This window comes from Narcine bancroftii, chromosome 2 (assembly GCF_036971445.1).
Source record: "Narcine bancroftii isolate sNarBan1 chromosome 2, sNarBan1.hap1, whole genome shotgun sequence".
NCBI classification, from domain to species: domain Eukaryota; kingdom Metazoa; phylum Chordata; class Chondrichthyes; order Torpediniformes; family Narcinidae; genus Narcine; species Narcine bancroftii.
This window is the reverse complement of record NC_091470.1, coordinates 139,934,857-139,946,314: the sequence shown is the minus strand read 5'-3', so window position 1 is coordinate 139,946,314 and position 11,458 is coordinate 139,934,857. Positions and strand designations below refer to the sequence as shown.

General features: G+C 43.9%; 1 protein-coding gene across 1 annotated transcript; it reads right to left on the bottom strand.

The window, feature by feature from the left end:
• Window positions 1-9,666: 9,666 nt before the first annotated feature.
• On the bottom strand, window positions 9,667-11,458 carry LOC138752948 (uncharacterized). Its single transcript, XM_069915553.1, has 3 exons — window positions 11,345-11,458; window positions 9,927-11,282; window positions 9,667-9,822 (listed from the first exon to the last, which is right to left on the bottom strand). The coding sequence occupies exons 1-3, from the start codon at window positions 11,456-11,458 to the stop codon at window positions 9,667-9,669; spliced, it is 1,626 nt and encodes a 541-aa protein (XP_069771654.1).

Genomic DNA, 11,458 nt, shown 5'->3' with positions numbered 1-11,458 from the left:
TGATACTTCTAAAGTTTTGCCCCCTAACCTTTAACGTATGACCCCTCGTTCCAATCTCACCTACCCTCAAGTGGAACCGCCTATTCACATCTACTCTATCTATTCGCCTCATAATTTTAAATATCTCTATCAAATTCCCCCTCAACATTCTACGCTCCAGTGAATAAAGACCTAGTCCACCCGATCTTTTTTCTGTATTCTAGATACTGCAAACCAGACAACATCTTCTCTACCTTATTGATATCCTTCCTATAATTTGGTGACCAGAACCGCACATAATATTCCAAACTTGGCCGCACCAATGCCTGAAACAGTCTCAACATCACCTCCCAGCTCCTTTATTCTATGCTATGACTTATAAAGGCCAGCATACTAAAAGCCTTCTTCACCACCCTATCTACATGAGAATGCACTTTCAAAGAATGATGAACTATTATTCCAACATCTCCCCGTCCCTCAACGCCCTCCCCTTCACTGCATATGTCCTATTTTTTTCCACGAAATTCTTGCAATAGCAACCACAAAGGAATGTATCGATGGAGAAATAGATCACAAGGAACAGAAGCAGGCCACTAGGCCCATCGAGTCTGTTCTGTACAACCACACTAGTTGTAATTTCTGGCCTTTTCTCCATATCCCTTGATGCCCTCACTCTTGAGATACTTTTCTATTTCTTGTTTAAATACTCCTAGTGATCTGGCTTCCACTGCTGTATGCAGCAGTTAGTTCCACAGATCCACGGCCCTCTGGCTAAAGAAGTTCTTCTTAATCTCTGTTTTATATGGATAACCTCCAATTTTCAGACTCTGACCCCTTGTCCTCGATTCACCCACTAAGGGAAACATCTTACCACATCCACCCTATTTAAATACGAAAATCCTCTCTGAGATCTTCTCTCATTCTCCAATACTCCAATGAATACAACCCAGGAGCTGCAAAATGCTCCTCGTACATTAGGCCTTGCATTCCAGGAATCATCCTGTAAATCTCCTCTGCACCATCTCCAACAACATCACATCCTTTCTAAGATAGGGGGCCCAAAGCTGCACACAGGGAGGTCTCACCAGTTCCCCATAGAGCCTCATCAGCACCTCTTTACACTTGTACACTATTCCTCTTGAAATGAATGCCAATAAAGGATTCATTATCTTCACCACCAATTTCACCTGGTCATTAACTTTTAGGTTTCCTTGAACGAGGACTCCCAGGTCCCTTTGCAAATCCGAGGTCTGAATACTATTCTGTCTGTTTGTTTCCACTGCCAAAATATACAACTGTACATTCTCTATTTTAAATCTCATCTACCATAATTTTTCCCAGTCTCCTAATCTGTCTCTATAGCTAGTACAATGAGACACAAAATTATACTCCTTTGAAAAATAAAAATCATAGTTTAAGGAATCGAGTTGAAAACTTTTATAGTATTTGTAAAACTATGGATAATTTTTCCATCCACCTCTTTCTATCTTATCAACACCTCTTAATTGGTAAATTTTAAATAACAATTAATGATTGACTATGATAATATTATTGTATATTAAATGGTAGATGTTTAAATAGGTGGGAGGGGCAATGGGGAGAAAATTACTTTTTTGTAACATTGGCTATGGATATTTGATTAGTTTTATTCATATTTTTCACTGCAATGATGCAAATAATTAAATATTTTTAAAAGGTACCTATTTCTTGTCCACACCTAAAACATAAATCTAAAAACATAATTCAAATTTCTTTAATTTCTGAAGAGTTCAAATACAATTAGTGTTAAAATAAAATATTTGTACTAGTCTATATCATTGAAAGTGGGTGTGTAGGTGCAACAGGCAATGAGGAAGGTGAATGCTACGTTGGCATTCATAGCAAGAGGATTTGCGTACAGGAGTATAGAGATCCTCCTACGGCTGTACAGGGCCTTGGTGAGACCACATCTGGAGTACTGCATACAGTTTTGATCTCCTTATCTGAGGAAGAACATCCTCGCCATGGAGGGGGTGCGTTTTAAGGATAAGGGAGAAGTTTTTTAGGACTGAGATGAGGAAAAAAATCTCTCAGAGGGTGGTGGATCGGAATTAACATGGCCACAGGAAGTAGTTGAGGCCGGTTCCTTGTCAATATTTAAGAGTAGGTTAGATTTGGCCCTTGTGGCTCAGTGGATCAAGAGGTATGGGAAGAAAGCAGGAACCAGGAACCAGGTGGTGTAGGCTTAAAGGGACAAATGACCTACTCCTGCACCTATGTTTTTCTATGTACAATTATAACCTTAGTCATACTGTCTTTGCACAAATTTCTCCAAACACTTTCTATTCAAATCAAGTTCACATTTGTATACAAATCAAAACACAATAAAATACAAAGTATAAACGGACATAATTTTCTCCCATATATATCTCCCTCCCGTCCCCTACAACCCAAAACTATAGGAAATATATATATAATAAACCACCATAGCCATGTTCGATGTCACCAATCAATCCTTACATATCGGAACCTATATATTTCATATATTAACAAAAAGGCATACTTATTAGAAAAATTGTTATCTTTTCCAATGGAATACATGATCGCAGTTCCATATGCCATCTTTGGATACTTAATTCAATTTAATTCTTCCAAGTTACTGCCAATGCCAAATGAATAATTACAAATTGAAATTTATGCAATTTTAATTCCAAGCTCCATTTATATCCCAATAAAAATATTAAAGGATCTAATGAAAACTTACATTTAAACAGCCCCTCCAAAATTTCCATAATTCAATTCGAAAGGGGGTTTCATCTTCTCACATAACCATACTGAATGTAAAAAAAAAACTATCTGTTCCCCACATCGAAAACGCATTTATGAGGAAATGAATCTATATCTCTTCAACTTCTCAGGAGTTAAGTATTTGATAGATAGAATTTTAATGAACTAATCTGTATCATACATTTACTAATTTAGTCACATTGTCCTCACGTATTGTCATCCAATCATCCTGAGAAATTGAAACAGACAGATCAGTCCTACTTACTTCCCGCTTTATGAATATCCAACAGGTATCTTATAACCATATAACAATTACAGTCCGGAAACATGCCATGTCGCACTTTCTAGTCCACACTGATTTATGAGAAACTAAACTAGTTCCACCTACCTGTTTCCTGTCCATGACCCTCCAACCCCCTCCCCATCCATGTACTCATCCAACCTACTCTTAAATGACAGAATTGACCCTGCTGCAACCACCTCTTCCAGAAGGTCATTCCACTCAGCCACCACTCTCTGAGCGAAGAAGCTTCTTCTCATGTAACTTATGTTGCAATAAAGCATACATTCCTGTAATGTCCCTTTTTACCTCCTATAATTCAACTTTCAAATCTAGTCCTTCTAGGTAATCTCAAACTCCGTCCAAAATTATTGAATGACAAAGCATGCACCTGATAATAACCAAACAACGTATTTGAAGAAATTCCATATTGTTCCTTCAAACACTGAAATGAAACAAAATATCCAGCTTCATGACAGTCTTCAACTCCTTTATACCAGAATAAACATTTTTCTTTTACTGTGAATAATCAGTTTTTGAAAGTATGAAACAAAATAGGAATTGAATGTTAAAGATTGCTTTGAAGCAGGGAAATATTTTGCTTTTAATCACGTGAAAGATCATTCAAATTCCTCCAAACACTTTATTTTGTTATTATCAAGTTTTTAAAAAAATTATAAGCATAATTGTGTCATGATTTAAAATTACCTAGACAATCTTCTTTAGAATTATTACTTACTGAAGATGATTTAAAAAATCATTTCTGAAATGTATAAGTTGTTACAAAATATACCAGACCTTCATAAATCAAGAATGAAATGGGAATTGGATTTAGATAGAAAGATTGATGAAAATGTTTGGAGAAATTTATGTGAAGATAGCATGACGAAGGTAATCAATGTACGTTATGGATTGGTGCAGTATAATTTCTTACATCAATTGTACTTGACTCTGCATAAACTGAAAAATATTCAACTTAGTTCTTCAGATTTATATTTTAGAAGTGACATGGACATTCGACATGGACTTAAAAGTTTGCAGTTGCAAAGTAAATTGTTTTAAGAGCAGATATTAAAAGTAAGTTTACCTTTTGACCCAATGTTGTTTTTACTAGGAGCTATTAAGTCGATGAGTTTAAGATTGAGATTGAACATGTATCAAAATGATTTTTTTTCGTTTGTCTTTGGCAGTTCCTCAAAAGTGTTTAGATATTACAAGGAAATCTGACTCGGATTTAGGGATGGAAAGATAGCATAATGAAATAAATGCCTGTATTCCTTTTGAAAAGATTGCATATAATTTGACTGACAAATATTTTGGAGCCTATACCTGATAATCATTGATGTTAGAATTTGATCTCTCGGTCTGCTCCGATGGATGCCACAGTTCCTGCAGCCAATAGATTTTAAAAGTGATTGTACTAGATAATGATCTCCTTTGTAGGTGGGGAAGGGAGGAGGGAGGGTATTAGTGGGGTGGTTGAGGTGGTTGGGTTTTTTATATATAAAAACGATTAATCACATTATATCTGTATTAAAATGTAGTAACTAATGTTGTTAGGTTATGTGATTTTAAACTTCAAATAAAATATTTTTAAAAATAACAGTCTTCAACCTTTCTGTTCCCAAACTTTCAAGAATTGATTATTCATTGAAAAATATAAAAGCTTATTCTGATACAAAGGAGTTTTAGCTGAAATTTTACCTTCAGTTCCAATAGCAACATTTGTCTTTGGCGGGTTGCAAACGTGGTTCCGTTGTTTATAAAGGGCGCAAGGTGTAGGCCAAGCAATTATCAGCCAGTAAGGTTAACATCGGTGGTAGGGAAACTAATGGAAGAAATTCATAGGGATAATATGTATAAATAACTGGAAAGGCAGGGATTGATCAGGGACACCCAACGTGGGTTTGTGAGGGGAAAGTCGTATTTGACGAATCTTGTTGAATTTTTTGAAGAGGAGACCAGGAAGGTTGATGAAGGTAGAGCAGTTGATGTGGTCTGTTTGGATTTCAGTAAGGCTTTCCATAAGGTTCCACGTGAAAGGTTGGTGAGGAAGGTTCAGTCTCTATGGATAGGTTCAGTGGTGGCTGGATAATAGGTGCCAGAGAGGCCTGGTGGACAACTGTCTGTCAGGAAGGAGGCCGGTGATGAGCAGTGTGCCTCAGGGATCAGTGTTGTGTCTTCATTTATATTAACGATTTGCATGATGGAGTGATAAATTGGGTGAGTAAATATGTGGATGATACCAAAATAGGGGGAATGGTGGAGAGTGTGGAGGGTTTTCGTGGACTACAGAAGGATTTGAACTGTTTAGGAAGGTGGGCTGAAATGTGGCAGATGGAGTTTAATGTAGAATAAGTGTGAGGTGCTTCATTTTGGAAGAATAACCAAAATAGGATGTATGCAGTGAAGGGGGGCATTGAGGAATGCAGAGGAACAGAGGGATCTTGGAATAACAGTTCATCGTTCCTTGAAGGTAGATTCCTATGTAGATAGGGTGGTAAAGGCTTTTGGTATGCTGGCCTTCATAAATCATAGCATAGAATATAGAAGCTGGGAGGTGATGTTGAGACTATTTAAGGCATTGATGAGGCCAAGTTTGGAATATTGTGGGTAGTACTGGTCTCCAAATTATAGGAAGGATATTAATAAGGTAGAGATGGTGCAAAGAAGGTTTACAAAAATGTTGCCTGGATTGCATTATCTTGAATACGGAGAAGGATTGAGTAGACTGCGACTTTATTCATTGGAGAGTAGAAGGTTGAGAGGGAATTTGATAGAGGTATTTAGAATTATGAGGGCAATAGAGTACTTGTAAATAGGCTCTTTCTCCTGAAAGTAGGGAAGATTGGAATGACGAGTCATAAGTTAAGCATTAGGGGACAAAACTTTAAGAGTAACATAAGAGGATGCTTCTTCACTCAGAGAGTGGTGGATGAGTGGAACGACCTTCCGGAAGACGTGTTTGCAGCAGGTTCAATTCTGTCATTTAAGAGGAGGTTGGATGAGTACATGGATGTGCGGGGGTTGGAGGGTGATGGAAAAGGGAGCGGTTAGGTGGGACTAGTGGCGTTTCACGTAAATCGGTGTGGACTAGAAGGGCCGAGATGGCCTGTTTCTGTACTGTAAATTTCTATATGGTTATATAATTCCATAAAATGTTTTAACATCGGTAAATTATAATTTTGCAAAGGTTGAGGAATCCATTTATAAATAAACTGTTCCTTTCTTTGTTCGTGAATTTGGGCCATTTGAATTTTAGCCCGGCTTAAAGATTATTGTGATTCAAACATTCGATTAATAAACTTCAATTGTGCCGCTCAAGTTTCAATTTCGATCTTGTTTTAGGAACAAGACCTCATTTCCCCCACCCCCCACCCCCTCCCTCCACCCCAAGTAATTTATGGACATTTCCTGACCTCAGTTAAAGCTCATCTGAAGAACGCAAAATTTTATACCGATGATGTTACATTTTATATGAAGGATCGATGTGTTTTTGGAAGGGGGATTGTGATGGCGGGGGCGGGTTTTTTAGTGCAGGTCGCAAACCGATGCAAACACTTCAAAACAGACCTCATTAGAGAATTGCCAGAGCCAGGCCTCAGTTGGAGCCCAGGCGATCGACCTCCCTCCCCCTTCCTTGCATGGGCTAGAGCTTTTCCCTCAACGGAGGTGAAAATGGAAGGCCCATCTCAGGGCCTCGAGAAGATCGCTCACCCATTGATTTTTGTGGAGGGCGCCGTCACAGATGGTTTTGCGAGCGAACGGAGTAAAAGCACATTTTGTTGTGGGTCTTAGTGGGACTATGGCGGATTAATAATGATGCAATTATATTTTTTAATTTTATCCTCAACCCTCCTCCCTCCAAAAGAAGGAAAACATCCACTTGTACATATATATTATTAACATATATAATATTCATTGAGTACATTTTATAATTACTAACTGAGAGTGGTGGGTAAGGTGGATGGAATTTTATTCATAGAGGGGAGAGAGAGGGGGAGAACGGGGAAGAGAGGCTGAGGGTGGAAGAGAAAAGGAGAAATAGGGGAAGGAGAGGGGAGAGAGAGTGAGGGTGGGACAGAGAGAGGAGAAAGAGGGGGAGAGGGCTAGGAACACAGGAGAGAGACGTGAGAGAGAGGAGAGAGGGGGATAAAGGTGGAGAGAGTAAGGGTGGGAGAGAGGGAGAGAGGCGTGAGAGAGGGAAGAGAGTGTGAGACAGAGGAGGAGAGAGAGGAGAGATGGCAGAAAGGGAAAGAGAGTGAGGGTGGGAGAGAGGGGGAGAAAAAGAGAGAAAGAGGGGAGAAAAGGGGAGAGAGGGCAGATAGAGCTCACAAGAATAGTGGAGTCAGGGGATGGGGTGGGGGAGAGGGCAGAAACGGTGGGGCTGACTGTAGACAGCCAGCTTTGATCCCAGTGAATGGCGGCGGCTGGCTCGAGGTGCCAAATGGCCTACTCCTGCGCCTATTGGATGCACGACACCAAGGGTGGTCTTACTGTCCCTGCACGTCACATGCTTCGTGTTAACGAGTTGGCTGGTCCGTTTCTCACATAGTCATGGTTTTTTTGTACGACTTTCTTTCACCGTGGGAACAGCGGGAGCCACTGTGTTACAATCAGATTGCGTGTTCGTACAAAAACATCCCGGCGCTCGGAGCCCGGGGTGGGATCGAGAACCAGGGCGAACGTATCTACGCTTCACAGATGCACACGGGTTGAATTTTCCCTTTGCCTGGACTCGGGGAGGAGTGGAAAAGTCTAGAGCTTTGTACCATGGAGCGCTGGAGAGGAGGGGGTGATCTGGTGGGCGTCTACACAATCAGGAGAGGGTGAACGTGCCGAGAGAAAGTGAACCTAGATCGAGTGGATGTACAATATGCGTAGGATTCACCCATTGAATGAACGGGATCTCCCCCAATGTGAAGGGTTTACATTTTGGGAAGTTTAACGTGGTAGGATCTTCGCATTCAGTGGTAGGGATCTTGAGGAATGTTGTAGAGCAGAGGGATCCAGGGGGAGTGTTGTAGAACACAGGGATCTTGAGGTGTGTTGTAGAGCAGACGGATCTGGCCGTGTGTTGTAGAACAGAGGGATCAGGGGGAGTGTTGTAGAGCAGAGGGATCTGGCGGAGTGCTGTAAAGCAGAGAGATCTGAAGGAGTGTTGTAGAACAGGGGGATTTGGGGATGTGTTGTAGAGCAGAAGTATCTGACGGTGTGTTGTAGAGCAGAGGGATCTAAGGGAGGGTTGTAGAGCAGAGCTATGTGGGGGGTCTTTTAGAATAGAGGGATCTGGGGCTGAATTGTAGAGCAGAGGGATTTGAGGGAGGATTGTAGAGCAGAGGTATCTGGGGGAGTGTTGTAGAACACAGGGATCTTGGGCTGTGTTGTGGAGCAGACGGATCTGGCGGTGTGTTGTAGGACAGAGGGATCTGGGTGTGTTTGGTAGAGCAAATGGATCCAGGCAGAGTGTTGTAGAATAGGGAGATCTGGGAGAGAATTGTTGAACAGGTTGATCTGGGGGTGTGTTATAGAGCAGAGGTATTTGGCGGTGTGTTGTAGAACATGTTGGTCTGGGGTGTGTCATAGAGCAGAGGGATCTGGGGGAGTGTTGTAGAGCAGACGGATCTGCGGCAGTGTTGTAGAGCAGAGGGATCTGGAGGAGTGTTGTAGAACAGGTTGGTCTGGGGTGTGTTGTGGAGCAGAGGGATCCGGGGGAGTGTTGTAGAACAGAGGGATCTGGGGGAGTGTTGTAGAGCAGAGGGATCTGGGGGAGTGTTGTAAAGCAGAGGGATCCGGGGGAGTGTTGTAGAACAGAGGGATCTGGGGGAGTGTTGTAGAACAGAGGGATCTTGGGCTGTGTTGTGGAGCAGACGGATCTGGCGGTGTGTTGTAGGACATGTTGGTCTGGGGTGTGTCGTAGAGCAGAGGGATCTGGGGGAGTGTTGTAGAGCAGACGGATCTGCGGCAGTGTTGTAGAGCAGAGGGATCTGGAGGAGTGTTGTAGAACAGGTTGGTCTGGGGTGTGTTGTGGAGCAGAGGGATCCGGGGGAGTGTTGTAGAACAGAGGGATCTGGGGGAGTGTTGTAGAGCAGAGGGATCTGGGGGAGTGTTGTAAAGCAGAGGGATCCGGGGGAGTGTTGTAGAACAGAGGGATCTGGGGGAGTGTTGTAGAACAGAGGGATCTTGGGCTGTGTTGTGGAGCAGACGGATCTGGCGGTGTGTTGTAGGACAGAGAGATCTGGGTGTGTTTGGTAGAGCAAATGGATCCAGGCGGAGTGTTGTAGAATAGGGAGATCTGGGAGAGTATTGTTGAACAGGTTGATCTGGGGGTGTGTTATAGAGCAGAGGTATCTGGCGGTGTGTTGTAGAACATGTTGGTCTGGGGTGTGTCGTAGAGCAGAGGGATCTGGGGGAGTGTTGTAGAACACAGGGATCTTGGGCTGTGTTGTGGAGCAGACGGATCTGGCGGTGTGTTGTAGGACAGAGGGATCTGGGTGTGTTTGGTAGAGCAAATGGATCCAGGCAGAGTGTTGTAGAATAGGGAGATCTGGGAGAGAATTGTTGAACAGGTTGATCTGGGGGTGTGTTATAGAGCAGAGGTATTTGGCGGTGTGTTGTAGAACATGTTGGTCTGGGGTGTGTCATAGAGCAGAGGGATCTGGGGGAGTGTTGTAGAGCAGACGGATCTGCGGCAGTGTTGTAGAGCAGAGGGATCTGGAGGAGTGTTGTAGAACAGGTTGGTCTGGGGTGTGTTGTGGAGCAGAGGGATCCGGGGGAGTGTTGTAGAACAGAGGGATCTGGGGGAGTGTTGTAGAGCAGAGGGATCTGGGGGAGTGTTGTAGAGCAGAGGGATCCGGGGGAGTGTTGTAGAACAGAGGGATCTGGGGGAGTGTTGTAGAACAGAGGGATCTTGGGCTGTGTTGTGGAGCAGACGGATCTGGCGGTGTGTTGTAGGACAGAGAGATCTGGGTGTGTTTGGTAGAGCAAATGGATCCAGGCGGAGTGTTGTAGAATAGGGAGATCTGGGAGAGTATTGTTGAACAGGTTGATCTGGGGGTGTGTTATAGAGCAGAGGTATCTGGCGGTGTGTTGTAGAACATGTTGGTCTGGGGTGTGTCGTAGAGCAGAGGGATCTGGGGGAGTGTTGTAGAGCAGACGGATCTGCGGCAGTGTTGTAGAGCAGAGGGATCTGGAGGAGTGTTGTAGAACAGGTTGGTCTGGGGTGTGTTGTGGAGCAGAGGGATCCGGGGGAGTGTTGTAGAACAGAGGGATCTGGGGGAGTGTTGTAGAGCAGAGGGATCTGGGGGAGTGTTGTAAAGCAGAGGGATCCGGGGGAGTGTTGTAGAACAGAGGGATCTGGGGGAGTGTTGTAAAGCAGAGAGATATGCGGGAGTGTTGTAGAACAGGGGTATTTGGGGATGTGTTGTAAAGCAGAGAGATCTGGCGGTGTGTTGTAGAGCAGAGGGATCTGAGGGAGGGTTGCAGAGCAGAGGTATCTGGGGGAGTGTTGTAGAACAGAGGGATCTGGGGGAGTGTTGCAGAGCAGACGGATCTGCGGGAGTGTTGTAGAGCAGACGGATCTGGGGGAGTGTTGTGAAGCAGAGGGATCTGGGGGAGTGTTGCAGAACAGAGGGATCTGGGAAAGTGTTGTTGAACAGGTTGATCTGGGGGTGTGTTGTAGAGCAGAGGTATCTGGCGGTGTGTTGTAGAACAAGTTGGTCTGGGGTGTGTCGTAGAGCAGAGGGATCTGGGGGAGTGTTGTAGAGCAGACGGATCTGCGGGTGTGTTGTAGAGCAGAGGGATCTGGGGGATGTTGTGAAGTAGAGGGATCCGGGGGAGTATTGTAGAACAGAGGGATCTGGGGGAGTGTTGTAGAACAGAGGGATCTGGGGCTGTGTTGTAGGGCAGAGGTATCTGAGGTAGGGTTGTAGAGCAGAGAGATCTGGGGAGTGTTGTAGAGCAGACGAATCTGGGGAGTGTTGTAGAACAGGTTGGTCTGGGGTGTGTTGTGGAGCAGTGGGATCCGGGGGAGTGTTGTAGAACAGAGGGATCTGGGGGAATGTTGTAGAACAGAGGGATCTGGGGCTGTGTTGTAGGGCAGAGGTATCTGAGGTAGGGTTGTAGAGCAGAGAGATCTGGGGAGTGTTGTAGAGCAGACGAATCTGGGGAGTGTTGTAGCACAGGTTGGTCTGGGGTGTGTTGTGGAGCAGAGGGATCCGGGGGAGTGTTGTAGAACAGAGGGATCTGGGGGAGTGTTCTAGAGCAGAGGGATCTGGGGGAGTGTTGTAGAACAGGTTTGTCTGGGGTGTGTCATGGAGCAGAGGGATCCGGGGGAGTGTTGTAGATCAGAGGGATCTGGGGGAGTGTTGTAGACCACAGGGATCTGGGGGAGTGTTGTAAAGCAGAGAGATCTGTTGGAGTGTTGTAGAGCAT

Bases quoted from the DNA above. Each gene is read 5' to 3' on its own strand.
- LOC138752948 (XM_069915553.1), bottom strand. From the start codon at position 11,458: ATGCTCTACAACACTCCAACAGATCTCTCTGCTTTACAACACTCCCCC. The intron at 11,283-11,344 runs GCTCCATGACAC...CCTCTGCTCTAG, and splicing joins ACACTCCCCCGGATCCCTCT to AACACTCCCCCAGATCCCTC. The intron at 9,823-9,926 runs GTTCTACAACAC...ACACTCCCCCAG, and splicing joins ACACAGCCCAAGATCCCTCT to ATCCCTCTGTTCTACAACAC.